General features: G+C 43.1%; 1 protein-coding gene across 1 annotated transcript in view; it reads left to right on the top strand.

The window, feature by feature from the left end:
* The window catches only part of KIT (KIT proto-oncogene, receptor tyrosine kinase), a 54815-nt gene that overhangs the window by 10714 nt on the left and 17397 nt on the right, over nt 1–26704 (top strand). The window contains exons 2-7 of the mRNA XM_086464042.1: nt 7820–8059; nt 11672–11950; nt 15474–15610; nt 17927–18086; nt 20944–21133; nt 21845–21960. Of these exons, the coding sequence (XP_086320168.1) occupies nt 7820–8059; nt 11672–11950; nt 15474–15610; nt 17927–18086; nt 20944–21133; nt 21845–21960 (1122 nt within the window). The remainder of the gene's footprint in view (nt 1–7819; nt 8060–11671; nt 11951–15473; nt 15611–17926; nt 18087–20943; nt 21134–21844; nt 21961–26704) is intronic.

The following is a 26704-nucleotide window of genomic DNA, read 5'->3' as shown; positions in this document are numbered from 1 at the left end:
TCCCATTCAGGATGAAGGGTCTGCGGGGGGAAGGCTGCGTGAAGACAGTGATTGCCGTCATGCAGCTCAGTAAATGTCAAAGCCCCCACTAATCCATTCCCCTGGCTTTCTAGTTAGTAACATACAGTCTCTGAGGATCCAAAACTTCAGAGCAAGCACAAGCACACGAGCTCTGCCTTTCTGCTTGGGAAGCACACAGTGTTGGAGTCTGTTGGTCAGCAGATAGCACTGACTTTGTTAAATGGATTAGAAACAAACACCTAGTTCTGCAGGGAAGCCTAATTAGTCTAGATCCTTTAATACGTGCATGGTGACAGTTATTTTTCAGTCTCCAAGACGAAGCTGGGGCAGAGGAGCTGGTCAGTGTTCCTTATCAGCAAGGATTTGTGGCATTCATGTATGCCGAGAGTCCGTGATGTTTGCAGGGGACAATCATATCTTTGGTCTTTTTTGGTCTGTGTCTTTGAGGAAGATGCTATCACGGGTGTTGGCGTGGATGGTTTCATTTGCAAAGTAAGGGGCGTCTTCTTTTCCCCTGCAGCCTAGCTGAAACGGGATCTGATGTAGCTTTCAGATCAAATCATTTAAAATTGACATTTGCCATTGCTAAACTTTCCATCTAGCATAAGGGAGAGTGTCTGTTTAGTGAAGTGGAACGAAACAAGTAACCATATGATAGCATCTCTCCTTTGAAAAATCTGGGAGATTTTATACATCAGAGTAAATGAAAGTTTTTTCTGTGTGATTAACATGTGAGTTTGACACTTTGTTTGTGTCTTTGGGGCATGAAATAGCAGGACAAAGAAAATATAATTTAAATTCGTCTCCATCATAGCATATGTCAAGAGTTATAGTGGTTTTAACAAATAGTCAGAGTTGGAAAGGCAATACCCTTCAATTAGACCAACTAATATTATAAAGAAGACCAGGCAGGCTTCTGGGTAGGACTTCTGCACTTGTGTAAAAGAGACGTTTTTGCTTCTGATTTTCTTTCAGACCTGCAGGAGACTTGTGTGTCTGAAAACATGTTCATTTTTCCAGCAGTGCTGGATATGCTAAAAGAGGATATTGCCTCCCTGCAAGCCTTGTCTTGCTGATATCCCTGGCCCATTGCATCTACAGCAGTGCCACTACTTTAACTGATAAAGTGTATCTCTTGTTTCTGCTCTCGTATGTTGTTGCAGATGAGAAACTGAAAAATGTGGTGTGAGGCCTGTGTGATAGCCCTTGAAAGGAACCCAGTGCCCAGAACAAATAGGCACTGAGAAGAAAGCAGTCTCTTTAGTTTTATCCAGTCACCACAACCTTACATGAAAGTTGTGGACATTTTTCCCCTTGAAGTTTAGCTCCTCAGTGCGTTTGGCATAGAAAAAACGTTAACTGGTTTAGAAATCATGGTTGGGATCAGGTCATGGTTAGGTCATTATTTTCGTTGTGCAGTGTTTGTACAGCTTACATGGGGACTGCTGATGACCGTGAAGGTTAGAGGGGGCAACCACAAAGGGAAGAGGCAGAGGCTCAGGAAAGCCTGCTGTGCCCTTACAGTGCGCCCCCAGCCCTGGGAGAGGCAGGGAAAGGGGTTTGCCCTTGCTAGGTAGCAATGAACCTGCTGCCTTGGGCTTGGTGGAAAGGCTGGAGCTGGATGTGAGCAGGTTGTGGCCGTACTGTGAAACTGCACTGTGCCCCTGTCTTGGGAGATGTTTGAGATAAGTTTAAGGTGGAAGAGGCTGGGATAAGGCATAGAGGGTTTTTGTTTTGCTTTGTTTTGTTTATCTGAAAGCAATCTGTTTTGTTAGAGAGCTGCCACAAACTTCTTGTTCCTTTTCGTGTTTAGATAAGAGTTGAAAGGGGAAACGGCAACAGAGGGACTAACCTCTTGGCCTAAAGTTGTGCAGGAAATCTGTGGCAGAGCTGGGAATAAAATCCACAGTGCTTCACTCTTCGTCTTATTCCACGGCAGTCCCACGTCCTTTGTTTGCTTGACGGCTGGAGATGGTTTCCAGTTGCTTGTGAGCGTGACGTGGACTTGCACCTGATGTGCTTTTCCGTGCTACAGCCATGTTGTGGTTGAGGCTGAAAAGCTCCAGAATAAACTATCTTTTTTTTCCCAGGATGGTGCACTCCTTAGCCAAAGCTTTTTTTGTTTGCACATCCCTTAATTGTTACAGGAACATTCTGCTGTCCTTAATCATATCCCTGCAATTTGACCTGCATTTCCTATCAGTATTATCTAGAGCTGTTTCATTTTCTAATTCCTCCAGCCTGGTTTTCCAGATGTTCCTTCTGCATGCAGAAGTCACAACTGCTGTACTCCTCCTCTTTCCTCCTTCTGCCTTCATTTTTAGGGCTTAGGAAGCTGCTTGTAATATATTCATATATTCATATATTCTGCTTCTTATTTCAGTTATACAGCCTTGTTCACAAGTGATGCTGTCGTAGTTTTTAACTCAAATTTGTTATAGTACAAGGAGAACCTAAGATAGTGGAAGTGACTCTTTCTAGCTGTGGTACACAAATTTAGAACATCCACAATGGATCTTGGGTTGTCCGTGAGCTTTGTAATTTATTTCATGGGGGTTTTCTGCATTGTTTATTATTAAATATTTGCCATTATCAACATTTTGTTAACATATAATAACTACCTGCTAGTTGCCCTTGAGAATAACTCTAGAGGGTCATCCAGGACCCCAGTGTGGTACTCTGGCTGTGCAGTCTGTGGGGAGTGCTGGATGTTTCACAGAGGGTTCCACACTCTTTGACCGAGAGTGGGATCATCTGCCCCCACGAGCCCGCAGGAGCCACGGGGGCATAGGATGGGTCTCCTCTCTTCCCCTTGTCCTGTGGGGTCCATGTGGTTGGGTGGGCTTCACTGAGGTGGGGACGCTCAGCTGAATACTTGAAGTAATGGTCCACCTCCTTGTCCAAGGTATAAGGAGGTAGAGAGAGGGTGGGGATGTGCCCAGATATGGGTCAGAGTAAGGATGCACACCCACACCTGAAAATCTTCAGTGGAGACATAACGATGGATTCCTCCATCCCGTGCTCAGAGACTTTAGGATCCTGCTGGTGACTGGTAAAGTCATGATCCTGCCTGGGGTGAACATGGAACTCTGGGAGGAGGCAGCAGACGCTGTATCCTGTGGGGATTGGCACTTGGAGTTCTCTTATCATCCCTGGCGTATATCTTGCCAACACAACTAATTCCCAGATTATTAGTGTTAGCGTCATGGCTATGTCACATGCTTATGATTGGTGTTACTGGAGTGTGCAAGAGCAACAGTGGGCCCAGAAGAGCCCCAGGTGCGGTACAAATGGAACAGTCTCAGATGTGAGGCATTAGCAGTCTGAGGAAAGATCAAGAGATAGCAGATGGACACATGCTGTGGGGATTAGTACACTGGATTACAAATTGTTGGTTAAACTCTTAGATTTCTGTGACTTAATTATTCCTCCAAAGAGAAGAAATTCCCATCTTTCTAAGTGCCATTTTAATTCTTCTTTTTTAAAGACAGGAAATATTTAGGTGCAAAATATCAAGCATCTCTGATAGTCCTTGCATTTACAACCTGTTGTCTGTACACTGCTATACTTCTCTTAAAGATACATTCTTTTCAGAAGGCAGCAAAAAAACCCTTTACATTGTGGGAATCCTTTGCATGAAGCATTAATTCAATCTGTAAATTGTTTTGCTGAGAATTCGTAGGCTGCGTAAGAGGAACCATAGCAAGATTGTCTTGAAATATAAGTGATGATTTCAACTGGAATATCGTGGCTTTCGTTGTGGAGTGCCACAATGCACTTGTTCCCTCTTTGCCTTTCTTTGCCCAGCTCCAGTAAGTAACGTATTTCCTGTGCCTCTGGATGGAGTCATGCTCTGCTGTGTTGTTTACCACCTTTAAAAACTTCCAAACAACTTGCTAGATAATCCTGATAGTAAGTGTTGTAAAATTTTGAGCTCCTAACCTGAATGAGTAGGATGAATGCTAGGGGAAAGAGTAGGTAAAAGTCACAAACGTTGCATAAAAATGTGAAATTATGTTTTTCTTAATCTTTCTGCCAATTATTATTTCTTGGATGCTTTCTTATATGTTCAGTCATTTGAGTTTGTGTAAAGGATTAGTGGACCTCATGGAAAAATTCTGGTGGTGCTGGAAAAACAGGCGATGGTGGACTACCTGTTAGGTTTAGCACTGATAAATAGATTTTGATCGGAGGGAGATGGAGACGGAATGAGGGCTCCCTCCAAAAGCCAGACCACAAACCAAGTCATTAGGCTCAGCAGGTGGTCTGACCATCCTTTACTTCCTACTCTGTGGTGGATTTGTCAGGAAGAGGAGCAGTTACCTGACCTGGTCTTATTAATCCAGTATATACGTTAAGAAGAACTAAAGCTGTGAGATGAGTGAATTAAGTCTGGAGTATGTAACCTCATCCCAACTAATTATCCGATTGTTTTGCTTGAACGTCTGTTGTTATCTGTGTGGGTAGGGAAATTCAGCCTCTGAATGGAGCCGCAGTGTGTGTTTTTGAATGCAAGTGGTGTTGGTTTTTTGTGAAATGTTTTCCCCTGGCTCAGGCATGGCTATTACACATCCAGTCTAACTGTGCAATACTGTGCTATGCATTAGAGAGGCACTGGGCGATGGTTATTTGTAGGACTAAAAAGCCAGCCTTCGGAAGGGAAGGGCTTGTTGCTACAGGACGGGTCAGTATTTGCACACCTCACAGCAATGCCTATAGTTTGACAGATCCGCATTCATTTAGTAAGTCAGTTATAACACTAGTCTATGAACTCCTACCTCCAAAGTATCCCTTTCCTCTGCAGACCGGTTGGTGACGCCCTACTTTTGACCCTCACACGCCCTTGTGCCCCAGGGTTGGGTGGTTAGGTGCGTTTGGGAAGCAGAAGAAGCCCGATGCCCAGCTGTGCAGTACATTACAGGCTGGTTTTGTCTGGGCAAATTGGAGCCTACAGTTACCCTGTGTGTTGCTAATCCGCTGTATAAATGCCCAGGAGAGAAGCGGAGGGAGCGGTTCAGCAAGCCAGGCTGGCTCGGCGTTTCCTCAGGGGCAAGTAAATGAGGTTATTCTCTGTGTAGCTCTGGGGCTGTTTGAATGAAGTGACCCCTCACTGCAGCCGAAAGTGTGTGTGTGCTAAGGCGTGTGTGTGTGGTGCAGGGGCTGCAATAAGGTCTGGGGAGACAGCACCCCCTGTCTGTGCCCACGCGTAGGTTGTGCACCAGGAGTTTCTGTTGGCTGCAAGGGCATTTCTGTTCGTGCAGCCAAGGTGTCCCATTGGGTTTTTGCTGTGGAGAGCGTTGGGTAGGGGCCGCATTGGTTGGCTTTGTGCTTTCAGAGGCATCCAGCCACCAGCAATGCCATCACAGCGGTGCTGCCGAGGCTGCTGCTGGAGGAGGGGGTGCACGGCCCGGGGCAGTGGGCTGGTGTGCTTCCCTCCGCTGCCTCTTCATGCCAGGCGTTAGGAGCTGAGGCCGGGCCACCACCAGCACCGCCCCTTGTGCTGGTGAAGGAGGGCTGCCCCGTGGCGTGATGAGGTGACACGTTGGTGTTTGCTCCAGGACTGGGGCTGTGTGACCTGGCCAGGGCTGTGTGACCTGCCCGGTGCCGTGCTCCTTGATGGTGGGACAGGGGGTGGGCAGCAGGGGCCTTCCCAGCATGTCCACACTCTCATCTTCCCTGACAGGGCCCAGGCTGAGACCCTGCTAGCTGCAGGCATTTAGTGATGCCAATGAAGGATGTCCTGATCTCCTTTCCCAGCCTTCCCTGACTCGTCTGAGAGCCTAGGGCCAGAGTGGGTATACCACAGTGCACTTTAGCTATTTTTTCCAGCTCATGTCATTTGTCACTTGAAGTACCCTATGGTCTGTGCGAAGCAGCAGAGAAGTCTTCCAGTCTCCAGGAAGCACCTGCATGGTCTTTCATGAGACCTTCTCAGAGGTCTTTGCCCTCTGCCTTCTCAAGTGCCAAAAGTTGCTGGCTGTGATCTGAGGGGTTTGCAAATCAGAGGTCTCCTGGCCTCTACCCTGCTGTCAGGTGCCTCTATGTCCAGGGCAAAGGGGTTTTCCAGCTCTTCTGCCTGCTGAGCCACTGCTGGGACCTGTGCTTCTGAGACCGTGGGCTGTCACTGTCCTTGTTTGAGCTGCTGTATCACAGTGCAGGCTCACACCTGCAATTTGAGGTAGCAGATCCGAAATGAAAAGTAATTTTTTTCTGCCTTTTTCTCGCAATTATTATTTAATTATATGCAGGGTTAGTGGACTTCGTGTGGAAAATTTCTGGTGGCACTGTAAAAATGACTGCCTGTTGGGTTTACACTGATAAATAAATCTTAAGACGACAGAGACGGTGAGAGAATGAGGGCTCCCTCCAAAAGCCAGACCACAAACAAAGTAATTAGGCTCTGCAGGTGGTCTGACCATCCTTTGCTTCCTACTCAGTGGTGGATTTGTCAGGAAGAGGAGCAGTTACCTGGCCTGGTTTTATTAATCCAGTATATACGTTAAGAAGAACTAAAGCTGTGAGATGAGTGAATTAAGTCTGAAGTATGTAACCTCATCCCAACTAATTATCCGATTGTTTTGCTTGAACGTCTGTTGTTATCTGTGTGGGTAGGGAAATTCAGCCTCTGAATGGAGCCGCAGTGTGTGTTTTTGAATGCAAGTAGTATTTTCAGTGGCATGACTCTGCTACTACATATGGATGTTGTACAGTTTTGTATAACTGTGCTTCAGATGAGAAGGACATTAGTTAACAGCACAGTTACTGTAAGCTAAGGATTACTTGTAGGACTAAAGAGCTACTCTGAAAGGGGAAGGGTTTGTTCCTGCAAGACCACCTCAATATTTGCATGTGTTCTGATGTGCAAATAGGTCCGTAGCAGTAAGAATTTAGCTGCATTTTCGGCTGTGAACTCCATTTTGTCAATTCACTAAGACGTTTCTCATCAGGGGTATGCTAACTCAGCGACCACCAGCTTGACTTAACAGTGGAGCCAGAGAAGCCTGAAGTTGCTTCTTTCTCCAAGTACACAGTGTGAGTTGGGAAATGGTTGGGAATTGTGAATCAAAGCTGCGAATTTATCACGGCTTTATTTTCTGATAAATTTTAAAAGTCGCATTATGGCATGTTCAGTGAAAAAAAAGCTGAGAGGTCATTTAGAGCAGCTTTGGTGACTGGGAGATTATTGCCTCAGTGAAACTTGTGTGGTAGTGTTGGGATGGAAGCTTGAAGAATAATTTGCATGGAATTTTTTTGGAGGTAAGAAATGACAAATTAGCACTTCAACTAAAGAAATAAGCAAGTATGGAAAGCATGTACTGATGCCTTCATTAAACTGGACACTTCTAAGTGTGAGTGGAGCTTCTGCATACATGAGAGCTCAGTTAAAAAAAGATAACTGTTGAGCAAGGAAACTTTAGTTCTTGGCAACATACTGAGTAAATGACAAAGAATGATTAAAAGTGCTGCTATGTAGAATCAGGCTCATATGTTCTTGAATTTAATTTTTAAATAGCTTGGGTCTGTTCCCATTCAAAAGCCAAACCATTGCAGAAACTGGTGCATGTGAAACTAGTTTCAAATGGTTTTTTAAAGGCCAGTTTCCATCTGCAGTGGTTGTTTGCTCTGTGTGCAGAAGGTCTAACAAGCCAAAAGGTGTCTGTAGAATTGCACAGTGCCATTGCAGCTTAGTATTTTGAAGAAATAACTCCCAAAATACAACTATAAATAACAATTTTGCTGCAGAAAAGAAAGTGTGTTGTATTGACAGGCATTGTATTTTGTGCTTTTTTTTTTCCAGGTGGTTCACTGCCCCATGAGGAATCTTCACTGGTTGTAAATAAAGGGGAGGAATTAAGGCTGAGGTGCAATGAGGATGGTCCTGTGACTTGGAATTTCCAGAACTCAGACCCATCAGCGAAAGCAAGGAGTTCCAATGAGAAAGAATGGTACACCAAAAATGCAACAGTCAGAGACATAGGCAGATATATATGCAAAAGCAAAGGGAATATTGTCACGTCTTTTTATGTTTTTGTTAAAGGTAAATATCAATGAAGGCATTATTTTTGCTTCCTGCCCCCCCCCCCCCCCCTTGCCCCACTTCCCACTCCCAAAACAATAGGACAGTAAATGCTGGAGGAGGGAGTGAATTTGAGGTACAGAGGGAGAACGTGGGCTGATGGAAGAAATCTTCCCTGTCAAGTAGAAAGAAAACTGACTCCGAGCTTTGCTTGCAATGGCCTTTGTCACCAGAGCAAAGTTCTCATTACATCCCTGTTGTTTTGTGGTACGGTATAGCTAGGCTGTCTTTCTAGAAGCTAGCCAAGTGATCTGAATCAGTTATATGAGTCAGTTGTACTGTGAGGAAGCAAGCAGTATGTAGAAATGTCTTTTTAATTCCATGCCATACATCAGTCTGGAGTCATGTAAGGTTTGGCCCCAAGCTCTTGATTTATTGAGGCAGTTGGCTAAAGGATTTGGCTTTTCGAAGCTGCACTCTCAGGCTTAAGCCAGGAGGCGACGATGATTCCTATGCCTCCAGCCCTGATCTACCTTGTGACTGATCAGAAATGTCTCAGATGGGAGAAAGTGCCTCTGGTCTGACACATTTTCACAATCCTTTATTACCTTTCTTCTTTGTACAGTGTTTTCTTCAGATTTCTTCTCTTCTTTCATTGGCTTCTGGTCTGTGGCTTCATCAGCTGCCCTCAAGCTGACAGTTTACCATGCCTGGCATTCCCTTTTCCTTTCCAAAGAAGACAGTTATTTCACTTCTCTTTCTCATAGCTCTGGTGGCCCTTTTCCCCTGTTGATGGAAAAAAGTCTTACAGCATCCACTTTCTTGGAAATAACATTCCTTTTGCAACAGGGGTTGACTCAAAGAGCCTCCTCTGAACCGTGCTAGTCCTTTGAGAATTACTGCGAGGTTGTTCTCCAAGATAGGGAGAATACCAACCAGCACTGCACAGCAAAGAGCAAAGGAAACATACCTGACATAGTGGCCACACAATTTAAAGAGTGCATCTTTAACTGCTCCTGAGTTGTCCAAATAGCCGTGCAGCTACCATGGATAAGTTTTCTTCACCTTCTGTGTTTCTCTGAGACTATGACTAAAGGAAACCTGGCATGTATTTTACCTATATGTGACAAACATTGTTGACTTTATCTACCATAACTGTTTTCCTGAAGGTCATGGTAATTATCCCAGACGGCTATGATCATAGAGTTGTTTGTTAGTGCCCTCCATTAAGTGAGTGACTCCTTCACCTCAGGATGGCAGGCAACCCTCCCACCAAGCATGATTATCAAAACATCAGAGATGTTGTGTGGCCCTCATGCAACATGTTGTAAATTTCTTTTCCTAATTGTGTGGAAAATGTGCAAGCTTCACTTTGACAAGTTCAAGGCAGTAAAATAAGTAAGTTTGTGAGGCTGACAATCATTTTGCCATAGGCTGTCTTAATGACATCTTAGATCACCTTGAAGATGCTGTCATGAGCTTACCTGCTTGTGAGGTTGCCACAAGCACCCCATACACTTTCTGCTTGTAAAGCTGGGAATGGAGAGAGAACAGGACCAAGAACCTCAATCTTGCGCAATCCCAAGTGACACATGAAATGATGGCAGCTGTTTATCTCTTATGTCCATCTGGATCTACTAAAAACAAATTTTCTATGCTTCTGTGACCAAGGGTGACACAGTGTTGACAGATTGTAGTTGCTTACCTCTCACCTTTCTGCTTTCACAGAAGGTGCCTGCGTTGTGTCTATAGAAGCAGTTTGTGTCCATATCCAAGCAAGTTTAGTGAAGGTCAAGCTAGTACAGACACCTACATAAGAGAGAAAAATCTCTTGATTTTGATCTCAAGTCTTTTCAGACGCACGCAGTGATAAGCACGACCACATGTTGTGTTGGAAACCTGAGGTGTGCCCAGAAAGCAAGTGCTACCCAAGATGTACCTGAGATGGAAAGCTGTGAAGGGAAGAACATGACCATGAGCAGCCTTGTTTGTGCCTGGATTCCCTATAGCAAATCCTTTGATGTCTCCCTTCCAGAGGGGGATGGAAGATGGAAGGGAAGGACCTCAGCAATTCTGCTTACCCCAGCTAAGGACTTCCCTGCAATTTCAGCTTCAGTGAAACAGGTCTTTGTTCCTTTCTTCTGTTTTCAAAAATGTCTTTTTTTCTTCTCTGGGGATCCATACTTTCTGCATACTGAAGATACCTCGGCTTTGTCCATGTTGGAGAAAAAGTGGACTGAGAGGAAACCAATCAGTTAAGTCTCTGACAGCAGGGTCATGTAGATGAGCTCTTCTAGTTCATGCTCTTCCAGCTCAGGAGTGACAGCTATTCATAGCATTTCTCTAAGTATCCCCATGTGCAAAACATCACACTTCGGTTGTGTTCAGACATGCTTTACATTTTTATTTGTTAGTAGTCTCCATCCTCTAGTTCTAGACTGATGCTTCAAAGCTTTTAGTTTGTGGGGGCTTCTTAGGTGGCAGTATCAAATGAGGTTAAAACTACACCCTCACTCTAAGCTAGAAACCAACCAGTAACTTCTCTGATGAGCACCCTTTGGCTTAGCAATTCCTAATTGCTTACGTAAATGTCCCATGCTTCATTTTCAGCCTGGTACTTCTTGTCTTAAACTAAATGCATATTGTCCATCATTTTAACCAGATTCTCTCAGTCTCCCTTGTTAAGTCATGGTTTGTTGATTTCTAATCATTCAAGTTGTACGAAGCCAGTTTGCAAAAAAGAAAGAAAACTTTTCCCTCTGTTTCTACATTTCTAATTCATGCTGCTGTGTAGGGAGGGTGGATGGGAGCTGAAATAAGCTTTTACAGAGTGTTTGTCACCACACCACCCTTTATATTTGTGTTTGTTGTTAATGGCCAGGTTCTTAGCGTTTCAAGGTCATCACCTATCATGGGCTTCAACTTTGGTTGTAAAAGTGTTTAAAGTACTGTATGTTTGTATCGTGTGGTTGGCTGAGAAAAAATGCTTCAGAAGAGTTACCTTTTGAAAGATTACATGATGAATTTTCAATCAGATATGCTGTTTGTATGCCCAGTTTTTTTCTAAGGAGGCTAAAAATAACCCCTGCTTTCAGGGAGAGTTGAGAGAGAGAGAAGTTGTTTGGTGCTTCCTCTGGTAGCAATGTGTGTTCATTTAGATTATGTATTTTACAGAAGTGAAAGCCATAATTTAGTTTTCAACTTCCATTTGCTCATAAATTTCTTCAAAATCCTTCTATGGGCATAAAACCTTAGAGCCCTGCCACTGGCTAAAAGCAAATTACTTTTAATGGGCTGTGAAAATCTGTTTACTGTTGTTGGGGATGGTGATTTTGGAGCTAAACAAGGCAAAAAAAAAATCTCCATCTCCAAATAAAAAAGCAGTAAGATTATTTTTAGTGCACATGATTCTTTAGTGTATCTGGTATTGAATGCTACTGCACATCTCCTATCATGCTGCTCTTTTAGGATGAAATTTGATGTCTCTTTGTAAACATGAATTGGGTAATACTCAGTTTTACTGGCTGAATATAAAACTTTCTTTGATCTATGTGCCCAATTGCAGAGTTAGAGTCATCAGAAGTTCCCTGTGCAGTGTCAGCTTCTCTGACAGGTCTTTACATTTCTTCACAGATCCAGACGTGCTCTTCCTTGTTGATTCTCTGATCTATGGAAAAGAAGACAGTGACATCCTGCTAGTGTGTCCGCTGACAGATCCAGATGTTTCAAATTTCACGCTGAGAAAATGTGATGGCAAACGTCTACCCAAAAATATGACGTTCATTCCCAATCCTCAGAAAGGCATTGTTATAAAGAACGTACAGAGGTCATTTAAGGGCTGCTACCAGTGCTTGGCCAAGCACAATGGAGTGGAGAAAATATCGGAGCACATTTTCCTGAATGTGAGGCCAGGTAACACAGGATTTTTGCCTTCCTGTAGAGCACCTGATTTTACCCTTCAGCTCCCAGGAGCTGATGGGAAGTGGCTGTGAAGCCTCACCTTATGTCCTTACCTTGTCATGGGGAGGCTGGAGCTGGTGGTCACCTATGGAGGCTTTTGGAGTCTTCTCCTACTCAAAGCCAGAGGTGCTTGTGCACCAGGGGATTGTCTGGGGTGCCTCTGGCTGCTGTGGGCTGTCCAAAGGAAGGTGGTGGGCTTAGAAAGCTTGTTCTGGGCAAGTTGTGTCAGGGCACAGGCTGATCCCATGACACTTGGCTTGTGGCTGTGCTGAGCAGGTTTGTCCGTGATCACTTTTATTTTCTGTTCCTGGTGATTTACAGTTGGTTTTTTTCACCATTCTAAGAAATGTGGGTTGCGCTGTTAAACTTTTAGGGCAAACCAGCGCCCTAAGGTTTGGACAGGTTTGTGCAGGCAAGGTGGAGATTTGGGTGCCTGACTCACATGTCTGTTGCCCACAAGTGACAGCAGGAGGAACTGATTGATGGCATTGAAGAAGAAAGATTCAGTGGAGAGGCAGAGCTTGGGGGAGCAGAGGGCCCTTGTTTGTCTCCATCTTTGTGAGTGAGGATGGTCACAACAGCAACTGTATGCCCGGATCATGATGAGGACTGCGTTGTAGCTGAGCTGCTAGATGTACCACTTAGCTCTGCAGACCGGTTGGTGACACCCTACTTTTGACCCTCACACGCCCTTGTGCCCCAGGGTTGGGTGGTTAGGTGCGTTTGGGAAGCAGAAGAAGCCCGATGCCCAGCTGTGCAGTACATTACAGGCTGGTTTTGTCTGGGCAAATTGGAGCCTACAGTTACCCTGTGTGTTGCTAATCCGCTGTATAAATGCCCAGGAGAGAAGCGGAGGGAGCGGTTCAGCAAGCCAGGCTGGCTCGGCGTTTCCTCAGGGGCAAGTAAATGAGGTTATTCTCTGTGTAGCTCTGGGGCTGTTTGAATGAAGTGACCCCTCACTGCAGCCGAAAGTGTGTGTGTGCTAAGGCGTGTGTGTGGTGCAGGGGCTGCAATAAGGTCTGGGGAGGCAGCACCCCCTGTCTGTGCCCACGCGTAGGTTGTGCACCAGGAGTTTCTGTTGGCTGCAAGGGCATTTCTGTTCGTGCAGCCAAGGTGTCCCATTGGGTTTTTGCTGTGGAGAGCGTTGGGTAGGGGCCGCATTGGTTGGCTTTGTGCTTTCAGAGGCATCCAGCCACCAGCAATGCCATCACAGCGGTGCTGCCGAGGCTGCTGCTGGAGGAGGGGGTGCACGGCCCGGGGCAGTGGGCTGGTGTGCTTCCCTCCGCTGCCTCTTCGTGCCAGGCGTTAGGAGCTGAGGCCGGGCCACCACCAGCACCACCCCTTGTGCTGGTGAAGGAGGGCTGCCCCGTGGCGTGATGAGGTGACACGTTGGTGTTTGCTCCAGGACTGGGGCTGTGTGACCTGGCCAGGGCTGTGTGACCTGCCCGGTGCCGTGCTCCTTGATGGTGGGACAGGGGGTGGGCAGCAGGGGCCATCTCAAGTGTGCAGTTTACTGTAACAAATTGAAGAAGTCTTTTTCCTTGTGATTTGGGAACTCTGATATAGTGAATTTTAATGAATACTTAATTTCAATTGAAAAGAGAACAAAAGTTTAATTAGTGCAGGCATCTCTGGCATTCTTCTTTGACGACAAAAATCAAGTCTGTTCTTGCTGTCTCTCGTTTGTTCTGTAACAATTTTTTTTTTCAACTGTTTTTTTCATTGATGGCCAAGTAAAGAAAGCAGTTGATTGACCTAACTGGCATTTCTCTGACATAGGAGAGTGCAAGCTGTAGGATTGGACTGTTTAATTTTTTTATGAGATAAAAGTATGTATTTGCCCGATACAGTGGTGACTTCAGATGGGAAGGTGCTGACCTGGCATCCATCACCAGTGGCCCACTGATGGTGGGCAGCCATAGGTGGCCAGTGGGACCTGGGGTCTCTGCCCATGTTCTCCATCTGGGGGGAAGCATGCAGTAAGTGGAAGCATCTGCTGAAGGCCATCAGCAGCAAAGCAGTATTGTCATCTTCACTGTTGTAATTACTGTGCTGTGGTGTTCAATCCTTACTGAGTTCACCAGGTAAAACTCCCACTTTCTCCTTGGCTGAAGATTTAAGTGCATTGGAGGCCTTTTGGTGGGCAATGTTTTTGTAATCATAACAGTGACACTCGGACCCCCAGACCTGGGCTTCTGGTGCAGAAAGACAGAAGAGGCATCCGTGAAACAGGGAGCTGTGCAGGCGTACACAGACATACACCAGCCCTGCTAAGATAGCAGAAGGAGTGTTTATGTCCAGCCCTTCTCAAAACAATGAGGGCCTTTATGGCTTTACAGCTTATTTTTTTTTGGTTGTCCATAGATGTTTCTGGCGGGTGAGAACACAGCACGCCTTCTGCACAGACTTCCTCCTGTCTCTTGGGTACTGCTGAATGCTGAGGGGGATTTTTATGTGAGCCTTTATTTCTGAAGAGAGCAAACATGTTTCTTTGTTCTCTTCCATAGCTGCTTACAGCAACATGAGGAAAACATTATTGTTAAAGTGTGAATGGCTGAAAAGCGTAGCTTTTTCATAAGTTTCATATAATTTACCTAAGACAACTACAAAGACTCTGTCAGAGGCAGGAAGAGAGTCTGGAAGACCTTATCTGATAAATGTTGTATTCACAGTTTGAAAGTGAGTCTTCCTGCATAGTGGGAAGTTCACTGGAGTCTCATAAATGAGGAAAATTTGAAGAATGGATGAGGAAAATGCAAAAACAAACTGTGGAGAGAACACAGGAAGAGCTGAAGAGCTTCGCAGAGATAGGAGACACATAGTTCTCAGATATACTTGACTGTTGCCAAAAGACACCCTGAAGCAGAACAGGGGTACAGCTAGCCCATGGCTGCTTGTAACCACCTACCTCTTGGGTGATGAACTTGGCCACGGTCTTGGTTCTAGCCACCTCTGTGAACCATCGCTATGAGCAGAGGCTGTGGTGCTTTCAGGAATGGGTGTGCTGTAGTCCTGGAGCTGTTCCTGTCCTTCCTAGTCTGTCCATCAGGGGCTTTTCAGGGACCTGTCAGTCAGCACTTCATGTCTGCTGTAGTATTTTGTAATTAAAAGTTTCAGTTAATGCTAGGTAGTGATTCTTCAGTGGCTGATCCTCACCATGTTTTCAGTTCCAGAGTGCAACTTTTTAATCATGGTCATGGAATGAATTGTCTCATTGATAGTTCAACATCATTCAGGTTTCCTCATGCAAGTTGCTATGCTCTAGCAAGTATTATATAACTTCAAGTGTAATTTGAAGGGAGGTTGAAGCAGAAGTGTGCTTGTTGTAAAGGAACCACTGTGTAATATGTTAAAGAAATTTGAATGCGTCTCGGAGGCCTGAAATTTTATTGGAAGGTTAATGACTGTTGATTTTCATACCCCCCTGGAAGTTCTGAATTAATGAAAAGTAATGCACTTCTAAATTGTTTTCCAGTTCACAAAACTCTTCCCGTCATCACCTTATCCAAAAGCTACGAGCTTCTCAAAGAAGGGGAAGAATTTGAAGTTACATGCATAATCACAGATGTGGATAGCAGTGTACAAGCTAGTTGGATTTCTCACAAAAGTGCGGTGAGTTCCTTTAATTGCATTATGTATGCCTCAGCCCGGTACACAAACTCTCTGTAGTCATTCACGTGGTTGTCTTGAATCCCTGATGCTATATTGATTTGGATTTGTTGCATTTCCAAAGTTCTCGCACCCCACAGACTGGTGAGGAGCCAGCAGCAACCATCCCATGCCCATGCAGATGGCTGGGAGGAAAAGCATCTACATGGGCTTCTCTTTCCAAACAGAAATTAAAGTTAGGCTCCTCAATGTGAAGTTTAGGTGACCTCTGTTGGGCTGCCTAAATACGGAAGCACGGAGTGCCTACACATCACATTGCAATCAATGGGAGCTGCAAATATCAACACATGGACTGCAAATTACATATTCTAGTCGTTATCATTAACAGTAAAATACCTGCTAATTAGCTTGGGATTGTGTGTGACAGGAATAGTAGTAAGCATTCGCAGGAATGATTAATTCATTTAAATTACATGGTGTGCCTCACTAACCGAGAACGTTCTGAAAAATGAACTAGTGAATTGGCTTCTGCCTATAGTGATAGATGAAGTTACTGCCTGGCATCACCAAATTAAATACTGGCGAGCTAACTGCTCCAGCAGAGTCGTTACCAGCAGCACAGCTATTCTGCGGACAAGGGGCAGAGAGATCCCCTCCCCCAGTCAGCCAGCATGCTGCCAGCTCTGCCTTTGAAACAAGCAGCAGGCACTGGGTTGTTTTTAAGGACACTTCTTGGTCTTCTGGGTATACCCTAAAATTTAAATTAATTAAAAGCCCTTGTGAAGGCCTGTTAGTAACTCCTGCTGTATACACTCCCATGCTAATTGGCCGGTCTGTTACCACTAATGGTAGTGACCAGAATATGTAATTCGCAGTCCATGTGTGTATAGAAAAAAAGGCCTCTGTGATGCTGTGGTGTTTGGATAAATCACATCTCCTTGGGCAGATAGCGAATGGGCAGCCTGTTCCCTGGGGTTGGGCATGCCATGCTTAGCTAATCCGCTGGCTGTGGCAGAGCTGCTCTCGCTAAGTGGTTGCTGCTCCAGAAATGCCCCTTTGCAGCTCCAAAGGTTGAGGGGATCTAAATGACGTGAAGGTGGTGTGGGACATGCAGATGGGGCTTTGGTCCTGTGCCAAGGTCAACTGCAAGTCCTTCACCTGAGAACTTAATTTCTTCTCTTGTTCCTCTCCCTTTTCTTTGTTACAGTGTGATGAAATCGGGGCCTTCCCTTAAGTTTTTGTGCTTTATTGCTTTTCGCTTTATGAGTAAAAGCCATGAGGAAAATATTTTTGACCAAATAAGTTTGACCTTTCTGTCCTTTCTGGTAAATATCAGGGGAAGTTATCTTTTAAATATTGACTATCAGGTTAAATTTTGTACTGAAACAGAATACGTAAAATTCATGTTTAAATAGATGCAGAATTATGTTTTATCCTGAATAGATGAGAGAAAAAAAAAAACCACCAAACATTTTTTCCTTGTACGACTGAAGTTATCGCCACTTTTGAAAATTAGGAGATTTGTCATAAGCAAGCACATTCATACGAAACAAACTTCTGTTTGTGATCATTATAGCTCAGGAGGAATCAAAATTGTGTTGAGAAGATTAAATTTATCTATAAGCTCTTGGAACCTCCAAGAATTGAAATTATTCTACTAGAAAATCACAAGTCCAAGTCTGCATTTGGATTAATCAATGTAAATTTATCAGTCTTTCTAACGACACTGGGTGTTCTCACAGAAACTAAAGTCAACACCTCAACGCATTTATTTTTCCTATGCATATGTAGGCATAGAGTCATGATATACTCAATGCTTTGAAAAAAGAATGAAGTTTCCAGTTGCCTTTAAGATTAATAAATCTAGATTGCTATAGACCAAGAATCAGAGTGGGTACCAGAGGAAGGATGCCCTGTAAAGCCTGCTGCCAGCAGATCTCTGCAATCAGGAGGTGCCCTGGATTTGGGGCATAGAGCAACCCAGTTTAAAATGAAGCTCCAGCACCTTAAATTCTCTCTTGTCATTCGCTAGGAAGCGTTGCAACCGTTAGAGAGTTCAGTGGAGCTTGAGGAGGAAAAAAATAAAGACTAAGGGGAGGGGATAGGACTTAGAGAGGACATTATCTCCCAAAGACAGCTGATCACACACTTGTTTTGCGTGGAGAGATTCTAGTGACAGGTTTGTCGTCCTGGCTTATTATTCTGGTTTAAAGTTATGAATATTAATATAGCAAAGTTATAATTACTTCTATTTTTAATTTATCTAGGAAAGATGCTGCATACACAGTGTTTTAGATGTTAATTGTTTTTTACCGACAGATTGTTACAAGCAAAAGCAGAAATTTGGGTGATTATGGATACGAAAGGAAATTAACATTGAACATCCGTTCAGTGGGAGTTAATGATTCTGGAGAATTCACATGCCAAGCAGAAAACCCTTTTGGAAAAACCAATGCCACAGTAACCTTGAAAGCACTAGGTAAAGAGTTCTTGTAGAAATCTTAACATTTCTAAAAGTGGGATGTGGAAAGTGAGAACACTGGGGAGCCTTCCCTTCCATCTCTCTCCTTTCCCCAAACGTCAACAGTAAAGTTGCTTTATTAAAAGGTTATTGCTGACTGGTACCATATGGGATGGCGCAGGAAGTGTTGTGGTGCGTATGACTACTTTAATTTCTATAACCCTTTGCCTGTTATTGGAATGTGATATTAGAACAACCACTCAACAATGTTTCCATCTCTCTGGTTTGTCTCATCCCTTCTGGTTTAATTTTAATTTTAATCCAGTCTTAACGAAGCAAGTAATTTACCTTTGCCTGGTACTATCCCTACATTTAAGTAATTTGGCAGCACAAGCACAAAGCATATCTTTAATATCTGCCTTCCAAGCATGGGAAATTTTGCTGACGTCGGCATGTCAATGTGTTTTTACGTAGAAGCTATATATGTACCTCTATTTAAAATAATGCTGCGAGGAATACTGCGGTGTGCATAGGCAGTATGAAATTGTTGCGGAGCTCAGCCTTGTGGTAAACCCACTATCCATCACTTCCACAGGTTTTGGATCCCTTAACAATGGGTGAACTCCCTCCCTCCTCTTGTTTAATAACACTTGTTTAGAGTCTGCTATATGTTAACCTGGATGACACACAATGTCTTTTAAATTTTAAAGCTGCTGAAACCTGCTAATGTGATAAATTAAGGACAATTAAGGACCTATTGGTGTAGGTAATAAGATCATTCTGAAGAAGTCTGCGTAGTTGGCTACAACCATTTCAGTTCCTTATCATTCAAGGGTGTAGAAACTGAAGGACGTGTAGCCTTGGATCCTTTTTCCTTTCCAAATGAGTTTTTCTGTGGCACAGATACTCCTGCAACATTGCTTGTTTTGCTTTCCCTGGTAACTTAAAGAAAACAGAAGTATTTGACCTATGCAGGTCAGATCTTGAGCAGAGCAGCAGAAGTTTGACTGCCCTTAACCTTGCTCTGCTGTTTGAGGGGGTAGGGCTCATAACGCTGGGTTTTCCTCTTTTTTTTTTTACAGGAGAGGCTAAATTCATATGTAAAAGAGTGAAACAGTGTGAAGTATGAAAGAAAATCTTTTCCCCAAGGGGAACAATATGAAAGCTTTTATTGTAAGAGAAGGGAAGTTCTTAGCTACAGAAATTCTCAGGACTACTATGTATGCAAATGTGGCTTTAAAAAGGATTGACTTTGGAAGCTCTGAGGACTAAAATAAAGCATGGCATTATAAAAAGTAGAAAATAAAGTAACAAGTTTATATTTAGTAAAATGCAAAGTTTGTATTTAATAAAAAATGCCAGAGAAAAAATGAAATCTTTCATTTTCAAGAATGTTTCTCTCCCCACCCTCTCAAATTTGACTTAAAATAAAATAAACTCTGTCTCCTGGATGCCTTTCACCATTCATTGTCAAACTGACTTTATTTACCTGAACCGTGCCAGCTCCCAGGGTCCTGGGAAACGGTGTACGACATGTACTGGAGAGATCCTGGGATTGTACCATATCGTAAATTGCTGTGGCTTTAACATTAGCCAAAAAGTTTTCAAGAAATAATGGGTACTTTTGGTAAATTTCCTAATTACTTTTTTTTTTTAACTGTTAATTTATCTAACAGTAAACAGTTTCTAGAACTGCTTTTTGGGGACTGATAGCACAATCGTAAAATTTTATTTGCAGGCTGTTGGGTCTGATTTTGAATCTAGATTGCATAGGGGATCCTGTGTTTGTACAGAAAATAGAAAGAAAGCTCTGTGAAGGAACTAAAAATCTTCAAGTTCCAGATTTAAAACCTTTTTCTCTTTTCTAATGATGGAGAGCGTTTTAGAGCATACCTGCCTGCTGTGAGTTTATTTCATCCTTTCTTCTCCAAAGCATCTGTCAAGGGCTCTGGCAGCTCCATATGCTTTCACCAAGCCCCATTGGCTCTGGTTTTCCTGAGCTCAGGTGCCCAGCTGGCCACAGCAGTTTGATTACTAGAAAGTGGGAAGAAGGAGGGATCTGAGATTGGCTTTTGGTCTAAATTCAAGCGCTCTCAGTAAATGTGTTTCCTTGTAATTGCAATCTGCCTGTCAAACTGATAATTCCCCTATGAATTTGTGTAATAGGACTGAAAAATTTGTCTTTTCAAAGTGAATAATCCTGAAGCTGATGAGTTTATTAATGAAATTAAACCCACTGCAGTAAGGATGCTGCTCTACATGATATTTTGGAACAGAACTGCACAACAATAAATGGTATCTGCCAAATAAAAGATTAAGACTCAGCAGTAAATGATCAGAAATGCCTTCATTTAAGACAATTGGTATCGAGGCCTGTGGACTTAGCACATTTTTCTCTAATTACAGTTTTTAATAGCTTCATTTGTAATGTCATTCTTAATTACACTTACAAAGAAACCTTAAATGCTGTAGTATATTGTCATAAATGATCAATTTATCTTGCTTTTTTCTTAGTGTTTCTTTCATACCAGGCAGTTAGCGACTCTGATTTTTGGAAAAATATAAATACTTGAGTAGAATCAAACATGTGCTTGCATTTTTTCAAAAGCCAGTAGAGGGTATTTATGACCAGAAGATGGAATTACTTCTGCTGAGGCACTCAAGGTTGCATTAAGTTCTCTGCCTTATTGCTATACATAGTTAGTGGCCTTTGTTTTGGCAGGTGAGGGTTCAAGTTCTGCTTTGTAGAAAAAGTTTCCTGTTTCACAGTTGGATGTTTGATCCTGATCTTGAAGTAGTCTAAGTGTGGTTAAGAGTACTGACAATCTTCTAAATGGCCCTGAAATTGTTTTTCTTCTCCTCTTATGGCCATCAGCTAAAGGATTTGTCCATTTGTTTGCAACAATGAATACCACAATAGATATAAATGCAGGACAAAATGGAAATTTAACAGTTGAATATGAGGCATATCCAAAACCGAAGGAAGAAGTCTGGATGTACATGAATGAAACATTACAGAATTCATCAGATCATTATGTCAAATTCAAGACTGTGGGCAGTAACAGGTAATACAAATGACTAATTACTGTGAATTTCACTTTGGAACAGCAAACTAGAGTCTGCTCCGGAAAGAAGAAAGTGGAGATGTTGAGAAAATGATGGTTATAAAAGATCTTGTAGTACACGTGGCTTACCACAGTGACTGGTGCAAAGTCTGCTAACCTAGATTTTGAATAGTGTTGAGCTAACCATGCCGTCTGACAACCAGTATGCCACATACTCATAACTCACCTACAAGATGCCTTTCCTGCCCAATAAGCAAAACCAAGAATTTAAAGTTGTTTATGTGTGGAGATGCCCTCCACCACCACAGCAGAGCCCAATGCTCTGTACAAAAGCTTATGCTTTTATTTTTGCTGGGCACTGTTCTCTCCTGAGTCCTGGTCCTCCAGAAATCCAGTGAAGCATGTAGCACGTGTGGCCTGGGTTGTGTGTCTGGGTTCCCCCCTTAGCAAGAAAATGAGCAGGCAGTGGTGCACATGTGGGGTCTGAGCCTGGTGCTGAGCTGTCACCCGGGCACACATCTGGGTGTCAGAAGTGACAAAACTCTTTGGTGCTGTAGTACAAGGGCAGTTGTGATGCAAGATATGAGTGTCTGCATGGACGGTGTCTGCAGAAGACAGTGCACTACTAAGTCACTTCTTAGCTTCCATGCAGCAATTGCCTGTTTGTCACAAGTTGTGAGCATCAGTAATGCTTAATTTTTTTCTTTGCAGTTATACAAGTGAACTTCACCTTACCCGATTAAAAGGAACAGAAGGAGGCATTTACACATTTTTTGTGTCCAATTCTGATGCCAGCTCCTCTGTAACGTTTAATGTCTATGTGAAAAGTAAGTAAAGTGAACAGTCTGAAATATTTCATTATCACAGTCATTGTATTTTATACAACATAATGTATGCACAAGATGTCACAGTGTGGTTCAGCATATGAGAGGCTTTCTGAAGTGAAGCACATGCTGGAAAACTATTTAAATGTCAAGATATAAAAGTGCAGAGTACTTACACAAATCCACCTACTATCCAGCATGACCTTACATTCTAGTGAACATATTCCAAAAGTTACCAGAGAGTGGCTAGGTAGTTTATACAGGAAAAAAGCTGTAGCACCTGGAAACACGATCTCAAAAATAGGCATCTATCGTAAACTTTTGATAATTTAGTGGAGCAGGATATACAGATATTATAAATTGCATTTGGGCGCGGGGGCAAGTTAAACAATTAATTGTCTTTAATTTGAGTTGGATGCAGAGTTTGAAAGCTTGTCAGGAGAATTATTCACTTGTGCCTTTGGCATCTAAATACTTCTGTATAAATCACCATTGTTTTAGAGAAATCTGCATAGCTTTACAAATGCGTGTGCTGTCATCTTTGGGACATCCTTGTTGAAAAAGAGCATTGGTCTCGGTTCCAAATAGTGTTCTTCAAGACAAGAGCTAAACTTCAACATGAATTCAATGAAGCCTTCAGGAAACCCTGTCCTGCGGAGCCATCCTGTTAGAGCATTTCATGCTCTCAGCAGACAAATATTGGTCAAGTTTAAGGAAAATTAAACCAGGAAGGGCCTGCAGGCAAACTGGAGAAATGAAGGCGAGGCAGACAATGGTGCCTTCAAGTCCAGCAGGAGGAACTGTATAGAAAATGAGTGAATGGGCTGCAAATACAGTTCTGTGTTGATGCTATGCTTTAGCAGCAATGTATCCTTCTCCAGGCATAGGTTTATGCAGGGGACTGTTGAGACTTCCACAAATGCAGGAAATCCTGGATACTAATTCCTGAATTCTTATTTGTCACTGAAGGTCAACATTTGTAGTGTTACTATTAGCAACGTCATAGTTTGGGTCTAGAAATATCTCTTGGGCTCCTTTCAGAACATGGCATTTCTTCCTTCATCTGTGAGTGTTGGTCATTTGTGTTCCTGCGCCTTTTCCATTTCCTAGCTGTGATTTCTGAGATGAGGGCACTGGCAACCTCAGATGTCCTTTGTCTCCATGGATGAGTGCGGGGGATGATTCTACTATTTTACAGATTAGCGGAGCAAATTATTGAGCCAGAAGTTTAATTTCTGGGAAAGAGTGGAAGAAATTGCAGATTGCCTGTGGAACTGTCATTTCACATGAGGCTGGATGGTGTTTTCCAACTTGCAGCATCATACGTGTGTCTGAAGCAAGGGGCTGTTCATGGTCCTCCCAGCCCTTCCAGACTCTGCAGGCTGCTTGAGAGCAATCTGGGCACAAGAACTCAAAAAAAACCCCAACCCACAGTTTTGTCATCACCAGGTGTCGGTTCTTGGTGCAGAGCTCCACGTTGCTGCTTTTGAGGAATGTCCTACTGGATAAAGCTGAAAACCCCTGTGGATCATGGTTAGGAAACCAGGCTAGGAAGAGCATGGTGAAGCAGGCCAAGGCAAGCGGGAGCATAGGCAGTTTAGTTCTTCTGCATGGCTTGTCAGTATAACCAGCAGTATGCAAGTCTTCTTCCCGCTTGCTTCAACTACTGGTCTTCTAAGTAGTAAGATCAGTCTTGGGGTGCAAGGAGGATGTTAAGCAGTCTCATAGAGCTCACGTTACTATGCACCGTGTCCCTGGGTAGACTGCAGCTGTTGCCGAAACAGATGGATTTGACACACTTGACTCAAAAAGAGTTTATTTTGGCATTTTGAGTAAGCTCCTACAAATATTTTTTTGCTTTCAAAAGAGGAGATGGAATAGATTGATCCTTCTAGGGTTTGTTTTTAAGAAAAATAACCTGTTCTCAGTGGCTTGTAAAATGCTCATCATTTAGGTATGAAACACAAACTGCACAGCAACATACCCTATTATTTGACATAGCAGAGTAACTGCCAAAGGTGAGTCATGTGTGTGCGGGTCAGATCCCGATCTAATGGTGTGTTCTGACCTGGCATTGTTGTCAGTGGGGATTTCGCATAAATTGCTGGGGTGTAGCTCGTGATGTTTACATGTCTGGCTTGGGCAAGTAATCAGCAGAAAGTAATCAAACAGGTAAAACAGGATTCATAATCAGGAGAATATCTTAACATAAGCAAAAATTGATGCCGAAGCATTTGCTGAAAGATGTGAAAAACCCAGTGCAGAAATACTTGCCTTGGATTTAAACACATTTAGCAATTGCATATGCTAATCTGAAACAATACCAAATTGCTTTAAAAAAAAAAAAAAAGTAGTAATTCATAGTAAATGTAACATAAAGTAAGTAAGGAGCTCCAAAATTAGGAGCCAAAAAGAAAATTACAACTTGACAAGCAGCTTGCTGGACTGAGTTACAATTAAGAAATTGTGCAAATCTCCAGAGTGGCAAGGTACGGTGTCTCTAGCAATTAGTGGAGGAATCTTCCAACTAGTATCTGAGTTTAGTGCAAATTAATATATGGGCTTAATTATAGTCTACAAAATACTATCTATGCAGTTGGGGCTTATGCTGCAAAAAGAAGACTGGTGACGGTGTTATAGATCACGTGAAGCCAAGCTCAGCGGTTTTCCCGTCATTGGATTGTGCAGTGAACAAATGAGGAGTCACCGTGATATTATAAAAAGATTTATTCCGATGCAGGAAATGTAGCTCCAGGAGGAAAGCTCTCGCGCTTTCACTACAATGACAGACAATACTTATGAAGTGTTACTTTTTAAACATTTATGTCATTAATGATGAAGAAAAGGAAATTGGTAATAGAAAGCAATTAAATGCACAACATTAATATACAATATTATATATTTAATTAAAATAGGAGTGGCCTCTTATAAATCCTCCTAGATACATTCAGAATCAACATTAATAAAGCTGGAAAGCAGTTAATAAACTTAGTGAAATTAGAAGTTTTAGACATCTAATGACTGATTATGGAAGGCGATGTGTATATAAGCTGAGCAATGTAATGAAATGTTAAATATTTAAAGGGTTAAAGCCACAACAGTAAGCAAAGTCTAGTCATTAAGAGCCTGTCTGATACCAGGGGTAATTAGGCAGTGAAATTCATAAAATCTAGTACAGTAAGATCTCTTTTAAAAAGAAGATGCTGGGTGACAGCTTAGCATCTGTTTGCGACGCTCAGTCTGTCTTTGTTCCAGCGTCCCCTGGAGCACCTACGCTGGCGGGTGAGGAAGATACTGCCAGAAAGGGGTGCAAGTGCTGAGACATGTGTGTGGCCTGAGCCAGCAAAGGCACAGCCCGGGGGACAGCAGGAGCAACCGCCTCAGCCCCTTTGGGTACTGGCTGTGGAGGGCTCTTTGCTGCCGCAAGTGAAACGCATCCCTTATTTCTCTGAGCTGGGGAGGCTTGGGAGCCCTCCAGGCTGGTGGGGAGAGGCTGATCACACTAATCGTCACATCAAAGTGCTTCACCAGGCACATAATGGCTAGAGCTGCTCTCAGGAGTCAGCTGCAGCTCTTCCCATGACACCAGGTCTGGACCACTCTGCCCGGGGTTCTGGAGGTGTTAACCCTGTGCGGCCTCTCATCTCCCTCTGTTGCTGCAGGGTGAGCCCATGTGGACTCATGGCCGTGTAGACAGGCTTTTATTGAACTAGGTTTTTACAGCAGAAAAAGCCTGACTAGCATGGGCATTTTTGTTTCCCTCACTCAAAGTCAGAAGATGGTAGATGCAGCCCAACTCTGGCACAATGTTTTTTCTGGGGCTTAATGTTCATATTCCTCTTGTATTTGACTTTTCATTTCTCTCATTTCTTGAGTTACATTGCATTGTAACATTGCCTAAAACATAGCATATACCTAAACAAATTCCACATGGGTAGTAGATTAGCTAATTACAATTTACAATTCAGCCATTTTGATAGGAGTTTCAGATACGTGAATTATGTGTATTCCATGAGTGCTGAGGCTGGGTGAGATGCCACGTGCTCTCAAAAGGTTCCTCACCAAATGAGTAATGCTGAAGATCCATCTCAACATTTTGCAACAATGTTTGGTTCTTGGTGGTTTGCATAAAACACAACAGGCGGATTTAGAAATGAAAGTACATTCGGTTCCTGTAACATGAGTCATGAGGAGATGCTATGTGATTGAGAATATACGTGTGCTTTATTGCCTCTAATTTAATCAGCAAGTAGAAATTCATTAAAAACTAACTCCGTGCAGATTTTGTACGTGGATTTTATCTGAAATAAATCTGCATTTTCCCACTGCAGTCTATACAGCTTCACTACTTTCTAGAATATTAGAAGTTCATCTAATTACGTTTCTGTAAAGTTGTATTAACTGATAATGGGCTCTTAAGTTGTACTGTCAGGTGAGAAGCATCATAGCTATACAGTCTGGTTTTCCCATTAACTTCTTTTTGGGTGATTTTGTAAGGACGTTAAGGTAGTTATGGGGAATAAGGCTGTAAATCAAGTTTCACCAAGAAGAACCTCTTGCTGTGTTGGTGGTGCACTTGGCGGAAGACTATGACATTGGACTAATGACTGTAAAGTCCATCTGATTGCTCTGGTTTCCTGCCATACTTGAAACAGCAGCTCCTGAACCAACTGCAGGACTAGCTCCGGTGCAGGATGTGGCAGGAGGCATCAACTGGCTGGATTGCTTTCTAAACTACCAGAGCAGT

The sequence above is a fragment of the Leptosomus discolor genome, chromosome 4 (genome assembly GCF_034619465.1).
Source record: "Leptosomus discolor isolate bLepDis1 chromosome 4, bLepDis1.hap2, whole genome shotgun sequence".
In the NCBI taxonomy this organism is placed as follows: Eukaryota; Metazoa; Chordata; class Aves; order Leptosomiformes; family Leptosomidae; genus Leptosomus; species Leptosomus discolor.
The sequence above is the reverse complement of the archived record's forward strand: the minus strand, read 5'-3'. Positions and strand labels throughout refer to the sequence as shown.